General features: G+C 45.4%; 1 protein-coding gene across 1 annotated transcript in view; it reads right to left on the bottom strand.

Annotated features, from left to right (window-relative positions):
• Positions 1-25,822, bottom strand: part of LOC115469892 (shootin-1-like) — a 174,803-nt gene that overhangs the window by 20,147 nt on the left and 128,834 nt on the right. The window contains exons 13-16 of the mRNA XM_030202648.1: positions 19,386-19,501; positions 16,820-16,873; positions 13,739-13,859; positions 4,356-4,539 (exon numbers count right to left, since the gene is read on the bottom strand). Of these exons, the coding sequence (XP_030058508.1) occupies positions 4,356-4,539; positions 13,739-13,859; positions 16,820-16,873; positions 19,386-19,501 (475 nt within the window). The remainder of the gene's footprint in view (positions 1-4,355; positions 4,540-13,738; positions 13,860-16,819; positions 16,874-19,385; positions 19,502-25,822) is intronic.

Genomic DNA, 25,822 nt, shown 5'->3' with positions numbered 1-25,822 from the left:
AGCTGCAGGCTCCTTTCAAAGAAAGTTGGATATAGTGAGCAAATCTAAACGCAAGGCACTAGACCTCCCTGAAATGTGCCCCCTAGAAGGGGGAATATTAACTCTCTGAGGCTAGGAAAGAAGCAAAATAAACTATTTTTCAGTGTGGTAAGCTTTATACCTCAGCATCGTCATTCTGACAATATAGTCCAGAGAAACAGAGCAGGATCAACACTTTGGAGACCCCCCGTAACCAAGGGCACCTGGCTTCCATCATTATATATATATATATATATATATATATATATATATATATATATATATATATATATATATATATATATATATACACATACACATTTTAACTCCCCCCTCCCCCCCAGTCAGTGACCCTATGTGGTTCTGACTACATAGCAGTGGCCTGATTTTTTTGGTAGAGTTTGAGGTTAACCCAGGTGAGCTCTAAATTGTGCAGATCTTTCCTCCTATCAGCAGTGTTGTGCGATATTGAGTTACTAGTAACTAGTTACTGTAGTTAGTTATTTTATTGCAGTAATCCATAAAGTAGTTAACTATCCTGCTAACAGTTAATTATTTCTGAAGAATAACTTAGCACGACATAACATGACAAGAGAGAGGATGTCGTTGGCATGAGTTGGTCAAAACTCCTTGAAATGAGCATCAAGACATGAAGTTATGCAATATTCACATTGGGGTTATGTATAAGATGAATATTTTACCTCTTCATGTATCATAAGGCTTTTACCATAAGTATTCTTGGATGTGGTATCAGTAAAGGAAAAGCAATTAGTTACTCTAAGCAGGTAACTAAACAGTAATCAATTACTTTCCTAAATGAGTAAGGTAAGCACTATAACTAATTACTTTAACCTGAGAAGTAACTAGTAACTGTAGTTAATTACTTTTGAAGAGTAACTAATTCAACACTACCTATCAGCCCATACCACTGCTTCTGACTGGGGGGGGGGGGGTCTGATTCCCAAGTGGAAGGGGTGTGGCTCACCCAGACACACCTTTGGTTATGCCTCTTCTACGGAGGAAAACTGACAGCAGAGGAAGCAGTAGGTAAGAATCACTGCTACTCTTGCTGACTGGGGGACGGGGATAAAGATAGAGGGGTGGATAAAATAGACATACTTTTGTGGGCAGTGGAGGTGCCCTATGGTCTGTGCCCTGAAAACAGCAAAGACAACTCAAGATCAAGTATACATATGTAATATCACATCATACCTTATGAGTTTATCTTGTTGAGCAGATTGGATGGAAAGGGAATGGGATTTGATACACTGCCTTTCTGGGTTTACAATCAGGTACTTATTTTGTACTTGGGGCACTTGAGGATTAAGTGACTTGCCCACAAAACTGAAGGTTCAATGATGATATAGAGTTTACTACGGAGTTGTAAGATGGGTTGAGAGATTTTTTTTTTTTTTTTTTTTGCAGTGAACCTCTTCCCCGATGAAGTACTGAAACCTGGCCATGTTGGTGGGGGTTCTTACAGACCTGCAATCATCTATAAGTTAAGTAACACTACTTGATTTTATGTTTCATCAAATTTTGAAACTTTTGAAGGCTGCTGGATATCTTTAAATAAAAGTATTATAAGTAGACTAGTGCAAGCCAGGGTCTCTTCTCTCTTTCCTGTTCCTGACGGAACCTGAGTGATCACGTCCCGACAGAAGCAGGAGAGAGAAAACTCCGGAACCAGGCCCCCTCTTGGAGGCTGAGAAGGACCCAGAGCTTCCTCCAGCAGCTGCAGGAACAGGCAGTCAGTGCTAGAGAAAGACGTCTTCTGCTGGTGAGGTCTCGGGATCTCAGGTATTTAGGCAGCGGCAGCGATCAGCAGCGATTGGGTGGGGGCGGCAGCAGAAGACGATTGTGTGTGTGGGGGGGGGGGGGGGGGGGGGGGGGGGAGGGTGGCAGCAGCCCTGGGCCCGGCGGCGGTGGCCCTGCCCCAGGACTGGTTCAGTCTCTCGGTGGCCCTGGACAGAAGATCGCAAAGTACTAAGAAATACAGTCTGAGACCAAGAAAATAAGCAGAAAGATTGCTTTGGGTGTCACAAAAAGAATTTCTAGCCACACTTAGATGGGTTGCCTACATATTTAACATCTAAATGAACTCCAGGGAAGCTCTTTTTTGTACGACACAAGTACGACGGCAAATGTAGCAGTAAATTTGAAGGCCTGAGATCATACTCCACATACCCCGGCTTAGGAGCAAGGTTCTTTTCTGTCACAGCATGCGCCAAACTTAACCCATTTAGAAACAAAACCCCTAAGAGAATAAGGAATGGAAACCAGAGAACCTCAAAAGCATATTGTAGTCTGCAGGCCTGCCGTAGGTGGAGAAATGAAACAAATTCTGATTCCACAGTTGCCATAATGCCGAGGAATAGCCTGAAGTTACAAGAGCAGAAGTAAATTACTCATATTCCAAGAAAACAGTGAAATCTTGGCTGTTCCTGAGTTAATGGTTAGGAAATCGGCAATACCACAATGCTGTTGGGTTGTAAGAGTTAGCAAGACAGGGAGTGCGAATGGAGGGTTCTGTGTAATTTTTTTTTTTTTTGGGGGGGGGGTGGTCTGGGGGGGGGGGGGGGGATAGTCAGCAGGATTGAGAATGGGAAATGTTTGTGGGCGGTTTCTGGGTGTGGTAGCCAGAGGGGGGAGATATGATAACAAGGCATTGATTTGTTTTGGTTGTGTTTCATTTTTATTCTGGGAATGGAATTTATAAGTGTCTAGTACATGAAATGAAATGGTCAGATCTGGTTTAAGCCTTCTCTGCTCAACGGTGCAAAAGCAGCAAATCGTTTTTCGAAAGACAGGATTAGTTTAAAACACGTCTTAATACAAGGCTCAAAGGTGAGTAGCCTCGAGCGTAAATGCTAGACAGTATTTCTTGTACAGGGCTATCTCAGTAGCTGAGAGGCAATGCTGGGCTACCAGGGCAAAGGGACCTTGTGTTCAATATCAACCTCAGCATTTTCATTCTCAGATCAGCTCAGGCTAAAATTCAGTGGCTGCAGAGCTGCCGTCACTTCACAACACCATCATCTAGGCTCCGATAGTCAAGTCTACGGCGATTTGTAAGCCGCTCACAGCCACAGGCTGAGCTAACCAGAAAATTCAATGCCAGGGCATGCATGGTTCCCAGTATTGAATATCTGGGTTACAGCAGTTACGTGGAAAATAATGAGTGGAGTGGAAAAGATAGATATGGAGCGTCTGTTTACGCTTTCCAAAAATACTAGGACAAGGGGGCATGCGATGAAGCTGGAGTGCAGTAAGTTTAAAACAAATAAGAGAAAATCTTTCTTTACTCAGCGCGTAATTCGACTCTGGAATTCGTTGCCGGAGAATGTGGTTAAGGCGGTTAGCTTAGCAGAGTTTAAGAAAGGTTTGGACGGCTTCCTGAAGGAAAAGGCCATAGAATGTTATTAAATGGACATAGGGGAAAATCCACTATTCCTGGGACAAGCAGTACAAAATGCTTTGCTCCGTGGATCTTGTCGGGTGATTGTGACCTGGATTGGCCACTGTCGGAGACAGGATGCTGGGCTAGATGGACCTTTGGTCTGACCCAGTGTGGTGATGCTTATGTCTTACTTAACTGGTTAGTGGACCGAATATTGCCACTGGCTACGTTGCAACTCCGGCCCTGACTGTCCCTATTTGGTTAAGGGACGGCCGATTGGCAGAGATATTTTAGCAGCACGACCCAGTTAAGTGCCAGTGACTACTGGTGGCCAGCCAGCCAGTGACGTTCCTAGGTTGGCTGCCACCCGGGGCGGATCGCCGATGTGCCCCCCCCCCCCGGGTGCAGCACGACACCCCCCCCTTCCCAACGCGACAACCCCCCCCCCCCCCCCCGGGTGCAGCACGACACCCCCCTCCCAGAGCATCACCCCCCCCCCCCCCCAAGGTGCATTCTTGGCTGCTAGGCTCCTGTTCCAGGGCAGAGGGAGCAGGGAATCAGCGGAGCCGACAGGTGTGCGGCTGCTCTCTGCACCCCTTCAGCGGCGTACACCTGGGGCGGACCACCCCCACCGCCCTGCCCTTGCTACGCCGCTGCAGCCAGCTCATCGGAGATTAAGCGGGCTGGATCCTCTTCCCCTTTGAATATTCACCCCCTAATCACCACATTTAGAACCCATAACTGGAAGGCAAAACAGAGGAAGAAAAATGCTCAGGTGAAGGTCAAGACAAGCCAGTAAACTGCCTCGTCTTAATGCCCCTGTTGTTTTTAGAGGCTGATGGGGCAAATGCCTTAATTACCCCCTCATTTCAGGTGCAATATTTTTTTCTGACAAGTAGGAAGCGCTGAGACTTTAAATCTATGACCGACTACTTACTGCAGCGTAGGCCTGGATCTTGTGCCTTCACCTCTCATCTGCAGTTTACTGCCCGATTCAGATCTCGGGGTAGCTGCAATATTAAATTCTGCTTCCATCGGTTTCTGGTTCAATGCTGCTCTGGACACAGACCTCAGGACTGGCATGGATCTGGACTCGGCGGTGGCCAATACTCCAGCAGGGCCTGGAAAGCAAAATACATATATGTTCACAGTCTGATGAGAAGCACGGCAAAAGACACAATAGGCTACATTCTATATACGACACCTGAAAAATCTGCCTAGGTGTATTCTCTAAAGTACGCCTAAATTTAGGCATACTTCACAGAATAGGCCTAAATTTCCATGCAGTTTATAGAATACTAGTAAAAGAGGCCCGTTTCCAACAGAAAGGAAACAGGCACTAGCAAGGTTCCAGGGTCCCCTCCCTCCCCCCTCCTCCCCTCCCCACCCCGCCCCACCCCTCTCCCTTCCCCTCCTCTTCCCCCGCCCCACCCCTCACCCTTCCTGCCCCTCTTTCTCCCTCTCCTCCCCCTCCCTCCGGTCGTAAGTGCTGGTTGTCGTTAAAAACTGTTTACCTCCTGCAGCGCCAGCAAGAGTGAAGGGGAGGGTGGGAGGGAGATAATGGAACTCGGGGGGGGGGGGGGGGGGTGATTGTTTACTGACCTCCGGTGGCTGCTGCTGGGTTCCCTTCCCTCTCACTTCCCATTGGTCCGCCCTGTGACATCATCCCCAGGGCGGACCAATGGGAACTGTGTTACAAACCCAGGCATCCAGACGGAGGTGCAAATTATTATATAGGATGCCAAGTGCCCACCCATGCAACTAAATTTAGTTGTGGGCAGTTGGTGTAAATCCCGAACGCCTAAATTTGGCACGGACCGGGTGTATTCTGTACCAATGCGCATAAATTTGAGAAACACCTATGACCTGTCCGTGGCCATGCCCCCTCCATGGCCACACCCCCTTTTCAACTATTCTGCTTAGAAGTTACAAGCATCACGTCACAAAAAACGCTTAGACAGTTCTGCATGTAAATTCTAATTAATTCCAATTAATGTTGATAATTGCTTAAGTGGCAATTATCAGTGATTGGCTGGCTAACCAATCAGCGTAAATCCAGAATACAACCGGATTTGCAAGCATAACATACGCTGCGTTATACAGAATCTGGGGAAATACATCTGCCAAGCGAGACGAAGAGGATAATATGAAAATATTCGGTTCATAAGCAGCTCATAAGCCACTTTCAGCTGCAGGCTAACTTAACCCCTGGTATTCAACGCCATGGGCATACGCAGCTCCCAGCGTTAAATATCCGAGTATGTCCGCAGACCCGAAGGTTAACCGGACTTCAGCTGATATTCATACCGCTGCCCAGTTAACTTGACGATAAAGTTTGGACAGCTGTTTTACTGTCTTAACATTATACGCTTACTTAGCTGGTAAGCGGACTGAATAACACCGCTAACCCCCGGATTCTATACAGCTTGCCAAGAGATCAGAGCTGAAATCAGCACAGATTCTATAACAATCAGTGCAATTTTAACAAGCTTAACTGGTTAATGAGCGCTGATAACAGCACTTAACAAGCAATAACGAGCACTAACTGGCACCGATTTTTATTTTATTTTTATTTATTTATTTTGTTACATTTGTATCCCACATTTTCCCACCTACAGTGGGGGAAATAAGTATTTGATCCCTTGCTGATTTTGTAAGTTTGCCCACTGACAAAGACATGAGCAGCCCATAATTGAAGGGTAGGTTATTGGTAACAGTGAGAGATAGCACATCACAAATTAAATCCGGAAAATCACATTGTGGAAAGTATATGAATTTATTTGCATTCTGCAGAGGGAAATAAGTATTTGATCCCCCACCAACCAGTAAGAGATCTGGCCCCTACAGACCAGGTAGATGCTCCAAATCAACTCGTTACCTGCATGACAGACAGTTGTCGGCAATGGTCACCTGTATGAAAGACACCTGTCCACAGACTCAGTGAATCAGTCAGACTCTAACCTCTACAAAATGGCCAAGAGCAAGGAGCTGTCTAAGGATGTCAGGGACAAGATCATACACCTGCACAAGGCTGGAATGGGCTACAAAACCATCAGTAAGATGCTGGGCGAGAAGGAGACAACTGTTGGTGCCATAGTAAGAAAATGGAAGAAGTACAAAATGACTGTCAATCGACAAAGATCTGGGGCTCCACGCAAAATCTCACCTCGTGGGGTATCCTTGATCATGAGGAAGGTTAGAAATCAGCCTACAACTACAAGGGGGGAACTTGTCAATGATCTCAAGGCAGCTGGGACCACTGTCACCACGAAAACCATTGGTAACACATTACGACATAACGGATTGCAATCCTGCAGTGCCCGCAAGGTCCCCCTGCACCGGAAGGCACATGTGACGGCCCGTCTGAAGTTTGCCAGTGAACACCTGGATGATGCCGAGAGTGATTGGGAGAAGGTGCTGTGGTCAGATGAGACAAAAATTGAGCTCTTTGGCATGAACTCAACTCGCCGTGTTTGGAGGAAGAGAAATGCTGCCTATGACCCAAAGAACACCGTCCCCACTGTCAAGCATGGAGGTGGAAATGTTATGTTTTGGGGGTGTTTCTCTGCTAAGGGCACAGGACTACTTCACCGCATCAATGGGAGAATGGATGGGGCCATGTACCGTACAATTCTGAGTGACAACCTCCTTCCCTCCGCCAGGGCCTTAAAAATGGGTCGTGGCTGGGTCTTCCAGCACGACAATGACCCAAAACATACAGCCAAGGCAACAAAGGAGTGGCTCAGGAAGAAGCATATTAGGGTCATGGAGTGGCCTAGCCAGTCACCAGACCTTAATCCCATTGAAAACTTATGGAGGGAGCTGAAGCTGCGAGTTGCCAAGCGACAGCCCAGAACTCTTAATGATTTAGAGATGATCTGCAAAGAGGAGTGGACCAAAATTCCTCCTGACATGTGTGCAAACCTCATCATCAACTACAGAAGACGTCTGACCGCTGTGCTTGCCAACAAGGGTTTTGCCACCAAGTATTAGGTCTTGTTTGCCAGAGGGATTAAATACTTATTTCCCTCTGCAGAATGCAAATAAATTCATATACTTTCCACAATGTGATTTTCCGGATTTAATTTGTGATGTGCTATCTCTCACTGTTACCAATAACCTACCCTTCAATTATGGGCTGCTCATGTCTTTGTCAGTGGGCAAACTTACAAAATCAGCAAGGGATCAAATACTTATTTCCCCCACTGTATTTGCAGGCTCAATGTGGCTTACATAGCGCCGGAGAGGTGTTTACAGGCTCCGGTGTAAAACAGTTACAGAGTTAGGTTGTGGTAGAAAAGGAACCTGTGGTATAGCCACATAAAAGATTCGTTTAGCTGAGGAGTTACGATCTTTAGTCAAGTTGTGTCGAAGGAATCACTCATTTACGTTGGGTCAGAAGGAGGTGCCTTTTTGAACAGGTGAGTTTTTAGTGATTTTCTGAAGAATTTAGGCACACAACTCGCTAAGCATATTTTGTAACAACATGTGCCAAACTTCTAATGCGTGCAGGCAAAAAGGGGCATGGTTATGGGCGTTTCAAAACGTAGGCGCCTAGTTATAGAATATGGCCCGGTGCGCCTAAATCTGCGCACTGAAATTTACGCCATGTTTTCCTTGTTGTAAATGGATGCACATAGATTTACATGCTGAAATATCAACTTGTTATGGTATAAGCCAATCATCAGAATTAAATGTGTAGCATGATGTTGTGTTGGATTAGATACATATATATACACCAATATATTTGTGCAGCTTTTAAATATATATATATTTGACACTGCAGCAGAGAAAATAGTCTCATTCCAAAAGCCCTCTTCCCTCTCCCTTTGGGGAATATTTACAAGACAAAGGTACTGCTGCAGTGGCAGGGACCTCACCTTGCCTTTTCTCATTCCTTAAACAAAAGACTTAAGACTGCTTTAAAGTTTTAAATTGACTCTATTCCTCTGATCAACACAACAAAGATTGGACCTAACCAGAGGATGCAAGGAGACAAGCAGGTGGGAAAGGTGTGAAATACCCCATTGAAAACAAAGACTTCAGAGGGGAAACCATAAACAGGACATTTGCTTGTCAAAGGTATACCTGCCCCTCCCATCAGCTTTCAGACATGTGCAGGAAGGAAGGACTTGTAATGTGTATCTGCTCCAGAGACTGAGCAGGAAGCCCTGTAAGTCTCGTGATGTCATAAGACATGAGACCAAGACTCAGGGGTCGTGTGCAGACATGAGACCAAGATACCACAATGCTTTGCAAATGCCCAAGGGTCGTGTGGAAACCAGGACAAAGATCCACATGGCATATCCTCCTGCAGCTTGCAAGGTATAAAAGCAAAAGCTGTTTCCCAAGATTCAGATTCTCTTCAACTGCAAGCAACTCAGACTCTCTTCAGCTGCAAGCAACTCAGATCCACTCACTGCAGAAGCCCTGATGCCTTGCTCCTCAACATGTGCTCATCAATCAGCTGGACCACAGCATGCTTGTAACAAGGACTTGTAAGTTAACCTACCTGCTACTTTGTTCTATTTTATGCACAGATTACCTGTAAAGATCTCTTAAAATCTACCTCTCGTGTGCAATTGTATATTAAATCAACCTTTTTGAAGCTAAAAATACGGTCTCTTTGTGTTCTGAGTATATGGTATCTTTTATATATACTTAATTTATTTAATTTATTGCAATTATCACCTTTGGTGATTGGTGGAGAAATTAATATCCTAAAACTTATAAATACAGCACCTGCTCTTAAATTATAAACAGTGGCGAGTTGCTCTAGAGCTATTTTCCCCAAAATAAATCATTTCTTGTAACAAACTGAGCCTATTCTATAACTGGCGCCTAACTTTAGGATCTACTCCTCGCTGGCTAAGTTGCTGCTCCGCCCTAACTCCGCCTCCTGGACCCACCCCTACATAAGCCGTGTTACTCAGTGCCATTACCCGGTTTAAATACCACTGAATATTAGCAGCTGGCCAGCTCAGCGAGGTTTAAATGGGCAGCAGCCTCTCGTGCCCAGCTAAACCCTTTTGAATTTTCACCCCAAAGTGACTAAGTAGTACATTTAAAGAGGATAAAATAATATTTCACTAAACAAATGCTTAGGGTCTGGAATTCTGTCCTGGAGGATGTGGTAAAAGCAGGTCATGTAGCTGGGTTTAAATAAAGATTTGAACACATTCCTGGAGGAAAGTCCATAAACCATTAGTAAGCTACTGCTTATCCCTGGGGTTGGTAGCATGGAATGTTGCTACTAATTGGGTTTCTGCCAGGTACTTGTGACCTGGACTGGCCTCTGCTGGAAGCAGGATACTGGGCTAGATGGACCATTGGTCTGACCCATTATAGTTCTACGTCTGACTGTACACAACACAACCCGAATTATAGCTATGTCATGCAAGGTTCCACGTTAGGAGTCACGGACCAAGAAAGGGATCTAGGTGTCGTCGTTGATGATACATTGAAACCTTCTGCTCAGTGTGCTGCTGCGGCTAAGAAAGCAAATAGAATGTTAGGTATTATTAGGAAAGGAATGGAAAACAAAAATGAGGATGTTATAATGCCTTTGTATCGCTCCATGGTGCGACCGCACCTCGAATATTGTGTTCAATTCTGGTCGCCGAATCTCAAAAAAGATATAGTGGAATTAGAAAAGGTGCAGAGAAGGGCGACGAAAATGAAAAAAGGGGATGGGACGACTTCCCTATGAGGAAAGGCTAAAGCGGCTAGGGCTCTTCAGCTTGGAGAAAAGGCGGCTGAGGGGAGATATGATAGAGGTCTATAAAATAAAGAGTGGAGTTGAACGGGTAGATGTGAAGCGTCTGTTCACGCTTTCCAAAAATACTAGGTACAATGTAGTAAATTTAAAACGAATCAGAGAAATTTTTTCTTCACTCAACATGTAATTAAACTCTGGAACTCGTTGCCAGAGAATGTGATAAGGCAGTTAACTTAGCGGAGTTTAAAAAAGGTTTGGACGGCTTCCTAAAGGAAAAGTCCATAGATCGTTATTAAATGGACTTGGGGAAAATCCACTATTTCTGGGATAAGCAGTATAAAATGTTTTGTACATTTTCGGGATCTTGCCGGGTATTTGTGACCTGGATTGGCCACTGCTGGAAGCAGGATACTGGGCTACATGGACCATTGGCCTGACCCAGTATGGCTATTCTTATGTTCTACGTCTGACTGTACACAACACATCTGTTACCCATCCTGTGTCAAATGTCTTCCAAATGTTGAAACTTCACTGCAGAATATCATATTTAAACACAGCTAGTTGTGACAACTTTAACTGCTTTATTTACCCAAATATACTGCTTCCAGTATTTGCTCGTCAAAGAATGTTCCAAAAGTTGATCCTTTCCGCAAAGTCATGCAAGTCAATGGGCAGTGGATATGTTTCACACACGTTTCTAGAAGTTCTGCCATTTTTATATGGAAGGGATGAGACATTTGGATAAAGGTGTGGGGGCCGTGTCCTGGGAAAGGCACGAAGACTCTTTCACCTCCAGATTGCTGCTTCAAATCGTGCTCCAGTTGACTGTAATGTATGTAGAAGTCATTACTAGCTGCTTACAGAAAAAGAACATGGGAGTGCTTGAATACAGTGGCAGAAACATGTGTGGAAATAGTCAAAATTCAGTGCGCTCCTATGATCTGGATATTTCCTTACCATCTTAATTATTGCCCAGTGGCTAGTATTCCACTTTTTACAAAACTTGCTGAATCTTATATTGGACAATTGTTTGCAGAATATTTGGATAGATTTCAATGTTTACACTTTTCTGTTTGGTTTCAGACCAAGTCATAGTACTGAAACTTTTTCATTGGTTCTTACTTCCTATGTTAAACAGTAATTAAGCTTAGGAAAACAGTCTGTACTGCTCCAATTTGACATATCCGCTGCCTTTGATGTAGAGGATCATGTCTTGCTGTCGGAAAAGCTTGAGTGCTGTGGGCATTACAGAACCTGTCTTTAAATGGTTCCATGAGTTCCTATCTTATCACAGTTATTGTGTCCGTAAGAATAACTCTTGCTCTAAATCCTGGTTTCCGAATTGTGGTGTTCCACAAGGTTCTCTCTTGTCAACACTATCATTCAATCTTTATATAGCTTCCTTGGGAAAACTTGGACTGGAATCTGATGAGTTATTGCCGTCCTATGCAGACAATATACTAATGAGTTGAAAGATACTGTTGCCAAGGTATCGTCTTGCACGGACAGAGTCCAGCATTGGGCCTTGAGAAATATGCAGAAACTGAATTTAAGTAAAACCAAGGTTTTTTGGTTTAGAAGCCCTGGAACTGTTACAACAACATATACTGTCCAGCTGAAGATAAATCTAAGGTTTTAGGGGTAGTCCTTGATTCATGGTTAACTTTGCTTTGGAAAAAAAGCAATGTTCAAGCTGAGACAATTGAGATTGGTAAGATCATTCTTTCATCAATCAGCTTTTAGGCTATTAGCTCAGATGTTAGAATTGACACAAATTGATTACTGTAATGTTCTTTATTCAGGTCTTTCTGCAAAACTGGTTGGGAAGCTTCAGCTTATTCAAATACCTGAGCTAGACTGATTTTTAGGCTTAAAAACTTTTTATAGTATTTTTCCTTATATGAGCAAATTGCATTGGTTTTTGGTTCACAAGAGAATATTGTTAAGTCTACTATTTGTATGATTTTTGTAGCTATTTATAGCCTTATATCAGAGCCAGTGACCAACTTAATCTGTCCACCTCTCTCTAGATCTACCTCCAGGTTAAGGTCCAGAAGGTTCTTCACTCTCTAAGTACTAGAGTGGTGAGATTTTCTAAGATGGCTGGTTCTGTCTTTTCTTCCTTTGCGATGTCCAAATGGAATCTTATACCTTTGGACATTAGACTAGAGTTGAGCTATTTTGCTTTGCATAAAAAGCTTAAGACTTTTTTATTTGATGATATTTATTTTTTAATGAAGTTTTTTTTTTTTTGAACATTAAATTTTTATTGAAAGCTTATGAAGACATGACAAACGTAAAAGTTATGCACCACCAAACAAATTGTAAACACTTTAGTATCTTCCAATTAAAGAACCTTACCCCAGCGAACCCTCCCCAACCTCACCCCCCTCTTTATTGCTGCACCAGATTCTGAGCTCTCCGTGATTTCTTCGGAGTACTCATCTCCTCCCAGTTAAGTCTCCAACTAACCCTTGGCCCCCCTCCTCCTCAAGTACCCCTCAGTAACAGATCCAGATGCACCCATTCTTCAGCAGTGGAATCATATCACCCCAGTCTGCGGTCCGTTAATTTCTCCAGATCCCACAAAAGTTTTATTTTCAAAAACCAGCGAGCTTGTGTTGGTCCCCAGTCTTGCTTCCAATGGGCCGCTAAAACACTATTCGCCAAAGCTTAAATATGGTTTTTAATTGTATGAGATATTGGCGGAAACTTATGCTACTTCTGTGATGATGTACTTCTGTGCAATTGTTGTGAACCGTATTGGACTGAGAAATGGGGATACAGCAGTATACAAGAGATGTATCGGTATTCCTGACTTTTGCAAGTGAACATATAAATAACAAAGGCACACCAGACTCTAATCTGCAAACTTCCAACCAGCTATTCAAAAATATTATAAGAACATAAGCATTGCCATACTGGGACAGACCAAAGGTCCATCAAGCCCACTATCCTGTTTCTCCAACAGTGGCCAATCCATGTCACAAGTACCTGGCGGATACCCAAATAGTAGCAACATTCCATGTAGAACCCCAAAGAGTAGCAAGATTCCATTCAGAATCCCAAGTACATAAGTACTTCCATACTCGGACAGACTGAAGGTCCATCAAGCCCACCATCCTGCTTCCAACAGTGGCCAATCCAGGTCACAAGTACCTGGCAGAAATCCAAATAGAAGCAACATTCCAAGTAGAACCCCAAAGAGTAGCAAGATTCTAGAATTCTAAAGAATAACAAGATTCCATGCAGAATTTCAAAGTGTAGCAACATTCCATGTAGAACCCCAAAGAGTCGCAAGATTCCATTCAGAATCCCAAGTACATAAGTATTTGCATACTCGGACAGACCGAAGGTCCATCAAGCCCAGCATCCTGTTTTCAACAGTGGCCATTCCAGGTCACAAGTACTTGGCAAAGCCATGGTGTTCAAATCAAGAGGAATAAATGTCAAGCTAACATCTCAATCGGTGTTTTCACTGCTAAGAACTAGCAAATGATGATTTCGGACTAAGAACAAACACATTTGAACTTTTACAGGTGATGAGATACTGGTTAGGATAACATCTGCAACGGCCGACACACGAATTCAAAGTAACTTACTAGTACTGTCCTGCTCTGCTGTCACCTTCCTTCGGCGTAAAATTCTTTCCAGCTCTGTCTCATTGTCTGTGGTATCCAGGCACTTCAGCCTCCTTTCGCTGCTAGATGTGCTCAGTGTTTGCTGGAATACAGTTGACCCAAAAGAAAGGTCAGTTGCAAATTTAACCTTTCACAAGAGCCCCAAATGTTCATTCAGTCCAGCATCCGATCTCCAACCATGCTGAGCAGCAGGTTCTGAGATTAAAACCCAAATAAATAGGAAATGTTGTGAAAACTGATGGATAGCTGCTGGGCCTCCTCCTCGCTGTAAGCGTGAAATCTGCAGCACAGCGGAGGTGGTGGTGAAGAGGGAGGAAATGCAATATTCTTCCCAACCTGGGGAAGGTTAAAATGAAGCATTGGCTAATGAACTGCGTTCTGGACTCTATTGTTGCAACGAAGGAGCCAAAGACATGGTTGGTTATGGAATGTCCTGGTTCTGGGAGGCACCGGGGTTAAGTCACCGGTACCCGGTCAAAATAGCCCTGACAAAAAAAGCTCCAAACAAAAATAAAAAGATCCTGACATAACAGCCACTGTCAAAACGGCCTGCCCACAATACAGGCTGCCCAGAATATGGCATTGCATTTTTTTCTAGGGGGCTATTATGTTAAGGGGGCTAATTTGTGGGAGGGGCCATTTTATCAAGGGCTATTTTGTTACCAGGCTGTTTTGTCAGGGCTATTATATCGGGGTGCCCAAGTCACCAACTACATGACGCTTTCAGCAGGAGGAATAGGATAAGCAATATACGGCCCCATTCCAGTGATGAAAGCCTGCCTCCCCAGGATTCCAGGACAAGGCATTTTCTGATTTAGAAAACCTGTCAAACCTAGGCCAAGGATCTTGTGACGCAAGCCTGTGTGAGTGAGAGGGAGGGAGAATCTGTATTCTGCACAACCATGGCTCGGAACTGCCTTTTTTCCAGAGAGGGATGTTAACTTATATCAAGTCAAGCACTGCCTCTGTTATTCTAACCTTCTACCAGAGTTTCCGATTATTTGTCTAACCTCAATATACCATACTGCCCCAATAGAGTTTTACGATCTTTAAATGACCACCACCGTCTCATGCTGCCAAATCCAAAAGCTGCCCATTACTATTCCACGTGACTTTCGGCTTTTTATTTTCTGGCCCCTTTCACTTGGAATAAAACTTACCGCTTTCCCTACGTGCCAGTTCTTCGCTTAAAAGTTTCAAGGTTGACCTTAAAACGTGGTGGCTATTTAAAGAAGTCTTTGGGGTTCCTGATTTCTAGGACTGTCTGACACTGACTCACTGCACTCTAGCCCAGTGGTTCCCAAACCCGGTCCTAGAAGCACCCCCAGCCAGTCAGGTTTTCAGGATATCCCACCATAAACATTCACGAGAGCCTCCACCTCATGCAAATCTATCTCATGAATATTCATTGTGGAGATCATGAAATCCTGACTGGCTGGAGTGCCTCCAGGATCAGGGCTAGGAACCACTGCTCTAGCCTTTTCTTCCTTTTCACTCATCTCTTTTTTTTTTTTTGTTACATTTGTACCCTGCGCTTTCCCACTCATGGCAGGCTCAATGCGGCTTACATGGGGCAATGGAGGGTTAAGTGACTTGCCCAGAGTCACAAGGAGCTGCCTGTGCTTGAAGTGGGAATCGAACTCAGTTCCCCAGGACCAAAGTCCACCACCCTAACCACTAGGCCACTCCTCCACTGTTGCTACTATTTGAGATTCTACATGGAATGTTGCTATTTTTCCATGTAGAAGTCGGCCCTTGCAGATCACCAATGTGGCCGCGCAGGCTTCTGCTTCTGTGAGTCTGACGTCCTGCACGTCAGACTCACAGAAACAGAAGCCTGCGCAGCCTTCTACATGGAATGTTGCTAGTGGAATAGCAACATTCCATGTAGAATCTCCAATAGTAGCAACATTCCATGTAGAACCTCCAATAGTAGCAACATCCCATGTAGAATCTCCAATAGTAGCAACATCCCATGTAGAATCTCCAACAGTAGCAACATTCCATGTAGAATCTCCAATAGTATCTATTTTATTTTTGTTACATTTGTACCCTGCGCTTTCTCACTCATGGCAGGCTCAATGCGGCTTACATGGGGCAATGGAGGGTTAGGTGACTTGCCCAGAGTCACAAGGAGCTGCCTGTGCCTGAAGTGGGAATTGAACTCAGTTCCTCAGGACCAGAGTCCACCACCCTAACCACTAGGCCACTCCTCCCAGAGGAGTAGTGCTTGTGTTCACTTTCCTAGAATTTATGGAGTCCTTTTCAAGCTGCATATTAGATTTGTAAAGTGCTTCGTTCTGATTTCAGTTTTAGCAGTATGGTAAATTTTAATAAACTAATAAACTACCTTTATTGCCTGGTGCATAAATGTAAAACCTCTTTCTTCCAATTACTTTTAAGTCTCTAGGAAGGGGCGGCCCAAAGCAAGATGCCGCCTGAGGTGGAGCTAGGATGCCACCCCCTGGACCATATTGCCGCTCCTCATCTCATGCCGAGATTCTGCCCCCTTTCCTACCTCCAGCCCGTTCACAGCATCTACCTCGAAACGTTTCAAACCTGGCAGCGATTCCCATACGCTGCCCTGCTGTTGGCAGCCGCCTCTTCCCTTTTGTTGTGGCTGCCTGAGCCTCTGACAAAACAGGAAATTACATCAGAGAGGCGGCCGCAGTAAAGAGAAGAGGCGGGTGCTGGTGGCAGGGTAGCGTATGGGAATCGCTGCTGCTGCCCAGTTTGGAATGTGACGAGGTAAACACTGCTGAGGGGGAGATGCCACTCCTGAAGAGTGACACTTGAGGCCCCCACCTCAGGTGGCCTAATGGTCGGGCTGCCCCTAGCTCTAGGTCAGTGAAACAGGCTTCAGAGGCCCCATTACGTGAGCATTTGTCCCTGAGCCTGAAGTGGAAGGTGCATAAATGAAGCATTTCATGGGTGCGTGTGTGTGTGTGTGTGTGGGGGGGGGGGGGGGGGGGCAGGAGTTGCTCCTCCAAGAGTTTAATCATTTGGGTACAAAGCACAAAGAGAGGCTGAAACTGAGCTTACCAGTATACCTTTCAGTTCTTCCACGGCGCTTTCCGAGGGCTTAGACGGCTCAGTCTAAAACAAAAACATAAAACAAATTCATTTAGTTAAAAAAAATTTGTAGCCCACCATCCTTAGCAGTGTTAAAAAAAATTACAATACAGATTAATACCAGAATACAACATAAGAATCCTAACTCAAATAACATTCAAACTATTTCAAAACTCTATATGGCTTAACCCCTGATTATATGCAACCTTTAACTGATCTCCCCCTTTGCAACAGCCCTTCAATCAGTTCAGAACTCCGCTGCACGCCTTATATTCTGCTTGAACCGATATACTCATATCACCCCTCTCCTCAAGTCACTTCACTGGCTTCCGATCAGATACCGCATACAGTTCAAGCTTCTCCTTCTTACCTACAAATGCACTCAGTCTGCAGCCCCTCACTATCTTTCTACCCTCATCTCCCCTTACGTTCCCGCCCGAAACCTCCGCTCACAGGACAAATCCCTCCTCTCAACACCCTTCTCCACCACCGCCAATTCCAGGCTCCGCCCATTCTGCCTCGCATCACCTTACGCATGGAATAAACTTCCTGAGCCCTTATGCCAAGCCCCCTCCCTACCCATCTTCAAATCACTGCTCAAAGCCCACCTCTTCAATGTTGCTTTCTGCACCTAATCTTTATACCTTTCATGTCATCGAGAATGCCCCAAATTGACTACCCCTACTTGACTGACTCTACATTTGTCCATTAGATTGTAAGCTCTTTGAGCAGGGATTGTCCTTCTGTGTTAAAATTGTACAGCGCTGCGTAACCCTGGTAGCGCTTTAGAAATGTTAAGTAGTAGTAGTAGTATCCCAGTTGCAAAAATGTGATCTACTTGTCAATCTACATCAGGATTCCCTTACCTCTGTAACAAATGGTGGAATTCCATCCTGAAATTCATCAGATAGGAACCTAATTATTTGATATTTTGGAAATACCTTAAAGCCTCTCTGTTTAAGCAATTTCTCACGGGTGATCACAATTAATTTAAACCCCTAATTGTACAATTATTCAATTTCTCAGTTCCACTCTAATTATATACATGGATGACTATAAATTGTTACCTTTTTGCATCTAGCATTCGTTTCCATGTTACATATTGTAATTATTCAATCCTTATTGAATTGAGGTTGAAGGGGGGCAGACTCAGGAGTAATGTCAGGAAGTATTTTTTCATGGAGAGGGTGGTGGGCGAGGGAAAGGTGAAAGGAGGGGGGGTCCCCACTAAACACCAGAAACTATATTTTTTAAATTTGAAGTCATGTCAGGTGTGTGTGGGGGGGGGGGGGGGGGAGAAGGGTGAAACTAGACACCAGAGGATTTTTTTTTACTTGGGGGAAGGGAGGGGTAATGGGTGGGGGGTGCACTAGACACCAGGGCCCATACAGGCATCCTCGGCGCCTGCAGCGATTCATTCTCACTGCTTGCGCCAGCCCCGCAGGCTTCCATCTGCCACATACCCATGTCCCATTCTCACTGACGTCATTGCCTATTTTCCTGTCTGACGGGACGCGGCAGATGGAAGCCTGCGGGGCTGGCGCAAGGAGCGAGAATGAATTGCTGCAGGCATCGAAGATGCCTGTATGGTAGACCAGGGAAGGATGGGGTTCAGAGACAGAAGCGCAGATGCTGGGATGCCATGCAGGAAAAAGGGTCGAGAGCAGTGTGATGCTGCCGCTGGGTGGGCCTTAGCCACGAATGGGTGGGCCTGTGCCCACCCGTAGCTACACCGCTGGTGGGAAATGCAAAATCCTCAAGGATGAAGAAATATAATCAGAAACCAGGAAAACGTTGCAGAAATATTCCCAGTTCAACTGGGCGTCAAGAATTTCCTAGCACAACTGCTTGTAGGTATTACACCTTATGAACTTCAGAAGGAAGCTGTCTTGGACACCATGCAAGTGAGGAAACAAGCATTAGGAACACATCTGAAGCTTGAGAATCTCCAGCATACCCGACTTAAAAGTGAGCTTCATGAAATACACATAACTACCTGCTGCTGCCGTCAGCCATTTTAGCCCCTAAATACGGCCATTTCTACATCTAAATACTGAGCGGTTACACATGGTCGGCACTTGCGTGGGAGGGGGAAGGGAGCTGGGGTAAAAGGGGAGCGAGCAAGGAAGAGAGAGGTGGGTTCTGCTGAAGGAGAAAGGAGGAAAGGCTGGGGTAATTGGGGGTGGGTTGGGGGGAAAGAGGAGAGAGTGTTATCATGCCTACGGAGGGAGGAAAGGGGAAGTATGCCTTCCTCTGATAATTCACCTCAATTGAAGTGGGAGGAGAGAAAAGTCCCCCTTCCTCCTGCATTGTCAAATTTAACCTCCCTCCCTCTTTACCCCACCCCACATGAAGCAATCAACTATGCGTATGAACAGAGCGAGGAATGGCCAAAGACAGCAGCAAAACTAAGGGACACCACGCTCACAAGAGACATTTTTTTGACGTGTCTGGTAGACAGATTTTTAATATGAGTAAAGCTAATCCATGCTGCGAATCCTAGAAGTGAGGAATTTCTCTGTCAGTCACTTCCAACCTTTGACTTTAATCGGGTCGCCTGATTAACCGGTCGCAGGTGAACTCCTTTTTTGATCCTCTCCATCATTTCATCCACTGCTTGTTTCTTCAGGTCTGCTGCTGCCGCTTCTCCTGCTTATAAACAAAATTATACAGAAGACATACACGGGTCAACATTTAAACCTCACAGCTGTTATTCTCTTAAATGCTGTCCGTGGTGTTTAAATCATTAGTGGCACTGAATACATAGAAGGAAACAGAGATAAATAAAGCAGTGATATTCAACCTCTATCCTTATAGCTAACGGATTGTATTTAGGACGGACTATTTGCTGTAAAAACGCTAACCTTGACCTACCCTGGCACCACTGGAACTGGGAGAGTGCCAACATGGCCTGTCAGTACAAAGTGGAAGAGAAAAGCAAGAGGTAGACCTCGTGGAAGGCACGATCTTTCATTTTGGGCCCAAATATTAATTTAATTTATTTATCTATCTGTCCATGTACTTAGCCCGCTCTACCGATAACGTCCAGAACAGGTTACAAATTTAAATACATATTAGTGAAAAAGCGGTATAAAAATACAACGATAGAATAGATAAAAATCTTGCTGGGAATTCAGCTGTATGTACTGAGGATGTAATCTCTGTTTCCAGTAGGAGGTATTCATGATTAAATATTGCATATGGAAGATGCACTAACATTCATTGAAAACATGAATGAAATACACTCGGAGAAGGTTAAGGCATAGGTAAACTAGGCATGTGCCTTGGGTCCTTTCAGATGTGCTAAAGATTCAGGAAGCTAGGATTGCCAGCTACAGTATCTGTATTTTTTTTCAGGATTCTAAAAATTTGTACATTACTTGTCTCACAGCCAGAAGGAGTGGCCTGATCGTGACTAAATAGATAGGCATGGACTGGAGTGTAAATTTTAAGGGGCTTCGACGTTAGCTTCAGAACTTTTAGTACAAGAACAGTTCTGGGCAGACTTCTATGGTCTGTGCACTGAGAATGGCAAGGACAAATCAAACTCAGGTATAAAGTATCACATACCATGTAAAATGAGTTTATCTTGTTGGGCAGACTGGATGGACCGTACAGGTCTTTATTTGCCATCATTTACTATGTTACTCTTTGGGGTTCTACATGGAATGTTGCTACTAATTGGGATTCCGGAATCTTGTAACTCTTTAGGATTCCAAAATCCTCAGAACTTTTAGTACAAGAACAGTGCTGGGCAGACTTCTACAGTCTGTGCCCTGAGAATGGCAAGGATTCACATATAAAATGAGTTTATCTTGCTGGGCAGACTGGATGGACCGTTCAGGTCTTTATTTGCCATCATTTACTATGTTACTCTTTGGGGTTCTACATGGAATGTTGCTACTAATTGGGATTCCGGAATCTTGTAACTCTTTAGGATTCCAAAATCCTCAGAACTTTTAGTACAAGAACAGTGCTGGGCAGACTTCTACAGTCTGTGCCCTGAGAATGGCAAGGATTCACATATAAAATGAGTTTATCTTGCTGGGCAGACTGGATGGACCGTACAGGTCTTTATTTGCCATCATTTACTATGTTACTCTTTGGGGTTCTACATGGAATGTTGCTACTAATTGGGATTCCGGAATCTTGTAACTCTTTAGGATTCCAAAATCCTCAGAACTTTTAGTACAAGAACAGTGCTGGGCAGACTTCTACAGTCTGTGCCCTGAGAATGGCAAGGATTCACATATAAAATGAGTTTATCTTGCTGGGCAGACTGGATGGACCGTACAGGTCTTTATTTGCCATCATTTACTATGTTACTCTTTGGGGTTTTCCAATTACGATTTCCTTGCAAGTGTATTTTGATATTCAAGGATAAAAAATATATATTCTTTGAACCTGAACAATTAAGGTCATTCCTTGATATGAAGAAAAACCAATGCTAATTCCATCTCTGGTTTATGGTTCTGTAAATTAAGGAGTACCACTGCTTGTTTTTCCTCAAACTTTAAGTTAATAGCACCAAACTTCCTTTGGTTTAATCAATCTTGAATCCCACTCCTTCTCTTTATGGTGGACTGTTGTAACCAGATTGTAGAGATGTTTTCTATATATATTGTATTCTTTAATGTATTTGTGTTTATATCTGGTGTATCTTTTCAAAGATATATTCTTTGTATTATCACTAAAACAATAAATAAACAAATTAAAAAAAAAATAAAATGAGTTTATCTTGCTGGGCAGACTGGATGGACCGTTCAGGTCTTTATCTGCCGTCATTTACTATGTTACTATGTAATTAAAAGCTCCTAGAAGTTTCAACATAGAACACCCGACATGGTCATGTTTCGCCAGAATTAGAGGCTGTGTCGGGGGCAGTAGTGACTAGCTGGAGTAAAACTTCAGAATCAGCCAGGTCGGTGCAACCGTTGAAATGTGGCAAGCAATCCTCGGAGTTCTGAAAATGTTTTCAGATAAAGTTTTTACTGAATACACAGTGTTTTCAGATAAAGACTGATCTCAGAGTATTACTGGCCACGTTTCGACAGCTACACCAGTCAGGCTGATTCAAAGTTTTACTCCAGCTGATTGCTACTGCCCCTGACGCAGTCTGTAATTCTGGCGAAACGTGGCCATGTCGGCCGTTTTATGTTGAAATTTCTGGGAGCTTTTAATTGACTAATAATGACCGTGTTTACCATAAGGTCTGCGTTTTTTCTCTTCCACGTTGGATTTGGCAGACCGCCCTACCTTGTTGGTTTTTGTCTATACAAAGGTCATTTTTTATCACTGGGTGCCCACATTCCTGCACCAATCACATATGGAAGGGCTTTCGGGTAAAACTTGCCTCTTTGAGGATAATACTAAATTCTGTAATGGGGTAGACACTCCTGATGGTGTGGACCAGTGGCTTAGCTATGCGGGGCCAGGGGGGCCTGGGCCCCCGTAGATTTGGCCCTGGACCCCCCTGCCGACAACCCTCTCGACCCCTCCTCCCGCCGCCAATCCTCCCCCGCCATCACCGTGGACTACCTTTGCTGGCGGGGGACCCCAATCCCCACCAGCCGAGGTCCTCTTCTTCCCGCGAAGGCTTCGTTCTGTTTCTGACGTTGTATGTGCAGGACGTCAGTCTCAGAAACAGAACCAAGCCTTGCGCTGGAAGAAGAGGATCTCGGCTGGCGGGGGTTGGGGTCGTCGGCAGGGGAGTCCAGGGCTAAATCTACAGAGGTCCAGGCTCCCGTGGCCTAACGTAGCTATGCCACTGGGTGATAGTGCCCTTGTATAAGTCTCTGGCAAGGCTATTTAAAGTACTTTGTACAATTCTGGACACCTCACCTTCAAAAAGATATAACCAGGATGGAGTCAGTTAAGAGGGCGGCTACTAAAATGGTCAGTGGTCTTCATCATAAAGCATATGGAGACAGGGACGCTGAGAGGGGGGAGGCAGAGGGGACAAAATTCCCCGGGCCTTCAAGGGCGGCCCGGCAGCTGAAGTTCCCGGTCTCACCTGCCTGCCCTCGGCTCCATCGACAGTCCCCCTCCGTCCGCCACTGGGCCCCCTGCATTCAAATCGGCAGCGCCTCACCTCCGTATGAAAGCGGCACACCGCCTCCCTTTGGGCCCTCCCTATGTCCTGCCCTCGCGGAAACCGGAAGTTACATCAGATGAGGGCGGGACACAGTGACGGAAGGCCTGAAGGGAGGCCATCTGCCACTTTCATACGGAGGTGAGGTGCTGCCGATTTGAATGCAGGGGGTCCGGTAGCAGACGGAAGGTGGCTGGGGGTGGGCGGGTGGAGACTTGGGCCTGTGGCGCCTGAGAGCGGGGAGGCCAGCCTAGTCTCTCGGCGGCCCTGTATGGAGACAGACTCGTAGACCTCAATATGTAACTTCTGGAAGAAAGTCGAGAGAGAGTAGATATCATTCAGACATTTAAATATCTCCGTGATGTGAATACACAGAAGGCAGGTCTCTTTCAACTCAAAGGAAGCTCTGGAACAAGAAGGCATAAGATGAAGTTGAATAGGGGTAGACTCAAAAGTAATCTAGGGAAATACGTCTTTACGGAAATGGCAGTGGATGCATGAAACAACCTTCCGGTGGAGGCAGTGGAGACAAGGACTGTATCTGAATTCAAGAAAGCATGGGATTTCTTAGGGGGAGGGAGAGATAGCAGATTATATGGATTGGTAGACTGGATAGGCCATATGGCCTTTATCTGCCATCATTTTCTCTGTTTCTAAACATACAGAATACCAGCACGTTCGCAGGTAAGTGTATCCTTACGCACATAATCAGGATTTTATTTATTTTTTATTTTTTTTATTTTTGTTACATTTGTACCCCGCGCTTTCCCACTCATGGCAGGCTCAATGCGGCAGGCAATGGAGGGTTAAGTGACTTGCCCAGAGTCACAAGGAGCTGCCTGTGCCGGGAATCGAACTCGGTTCCTCAGGACCAAAGTCCACCACCCTAACCACTACTACTACTACTTAACATTTCTAGAGCGCTACTAGGGTTACGCAGCGCTATACAATTTAACAAAGAGAGACAGTCCCTGCTCAAAGAGCTTACAATCTAATAGACAAGTGAACGGTCGGTCCGATAGGGGCAGTCAAATTGGGGCATTCTGGATTCACTGAACGGTAAGGGTTAGGTGCCGAACGCAGCATTGAAGAGGTGGGCTTTAAGCAAAGACTTGAAGACGGGCAGGGAGGGGGCTTGGCGTAAGGGTTCAGGAAGGTTGTTCCAAGCATAGGGTGAGGCGAGGCAGAATGAGCGGAGCCTGGAGTTGGCGGTGGTGGAGAAGGGTACTGAGAGGAGGGATTTATCCTGTGAACGGAGGTTACGGGCGGGAACGTAAGGGGAGATGAGGGTAGAGAGGTAGTGAGGGGCAGCAGACTGAGTGCATTTGTAGGTAAGAAGGAGAAGCTTGAATTGAATGCGGTATCTGATCGGAAGCCAGTGAAGTGACCTGAGGAGAGGGGTGATATGAGTATATCGGTTCTGGCGGAATATGAGACGTGCAGCAGAGTTCTGAACAGACTGAAGGGGGGATAGATGGCTAAGTGGGAGGCCGGTGAGGAGTAAGTTGCAGTAGTCCAGGCGAGAGGTAATGAGAGCGTGGACGAGAGTTCGGGTGGTGTGTTCAGAGAGGAAAGGGCGAATTTTGCTGATGTTAAAGAGGAAGAAGCGACAGGTCTTGGCTATCTGCTGGATATGCGCAGAGAAGGAGAGAGAGGAGTCAAAGATGACTCCGAGGTTGCGGGCAGATGAGACGGGGAGGATGAGGGTGTTATCAACTGAGATAGAAAGTGGAGGAAGAGGAGAAGTGGGTTTTGGTGGAAAGACGATAAGCTCGGTCTTGGACATGTTCAGTTTCAGGTGGCGGTTGGACATCCAGGCAGCAATGTCGGATAAGCAGGCCGATACCTTTGCCTGGGTCTCCGCGGTGATGTCTGGTGTGGAGAGATACAGTTGGGTGTCATCAGCATAGAGATGATACTGGAAACCATGAGATGAGATCAGGGAGCCCAGGGAAGAGGTGTAGATTGAGAAGAGAAGGGGTCCAAGGACCGATCCCTGGGGAACACCAACAGATAAGGGGATGGGGGTGGAGGAAGATCCATGAGAGTGAACTTTGAAGGTGCGGTGGGAGAGATAGGAGGAGAACCAGGAGAGGACAGAGCCCTGGAACCCAAATGAGGACAGTGTGGCAAGAAGTAAGTCATGATTGACAGTGTCAAAAGCGGCGGATAGATCCAGGAGGATGAGGATGGAGTAGTGGCCTCTGGATTTGGCAAGGAACAGGTCATTACAGACTTTAGAAAGTGCTGTTTCTGTCGAGTGAAGAGGGCGAAAACCGGATTGAAGCGGATCAAGGATGGCATGAGAGGAGAGAAAATCAAGGCAGCGGCTGTGGACCTGCGCGCTCAAGTGTCTTGGAGAGGAAGGGTAGGAGGGAGATGGGGCGGTAGTTGGAGGGACAGGTAGGGTCTAGTGATGGTTTTTTGAGGAGTGGCGTGACTACAGCATGCTTGAAGGTGTCGGGGACAGTTGCAGTGGAGAGAGAGAGGTTGAGGATATGACAGATGGAGGGGGTGATAGTAGGAGAGATGGTGTTAAGTAAGTTGGTGGGGATGGGATCAGAGGAACAAGTGGTGCATTTTGAGGAGGAAAGAAGGCGGGCGGTTTCCTCCTCGGAGATATCAGGAACCACTAGGCCACTCCTGGATCAAAGCTGGAGTGGGCTTCGATGGCAGTGGAGGAGCGGCCTAGTGGTTAGAGCACCGGTCTTGCAATCCAGAGATGGCCGGTTCAAATCCCGCTGCTGCTCCTTGTGATCTTGGGCAAGTCACTTAACCCTCCATTGCCTCAGGTACAAACTTAGATTGTGAGCCCTCCTGGGACAGAGAAATGTCTATCTGCAGCTTCACGGCATTTTACCGGGTCATGGTGACTTGCCAAG

This window comes from Microcaecilia unicolor, chromosome 5 (assembly GCF_901765095.1).
Source record: "Microcaecilia unicolor chromosome 5, aMicUni1.1, whole genome shotgun sequence".
Taxonomy (NCBI): domain Eukaryota; kingdom Metazoa; phylum Chordata; class Amphibia; order Gymnophiona; family Siphonopidae; genus Microcaecilia; species Microcaecilia unicolor.
The sequence above is the reverse complement of the archived record's forward strand: the minus strand, read 5'-3'. Positions and strand labels throughout refer to the sequence as shown.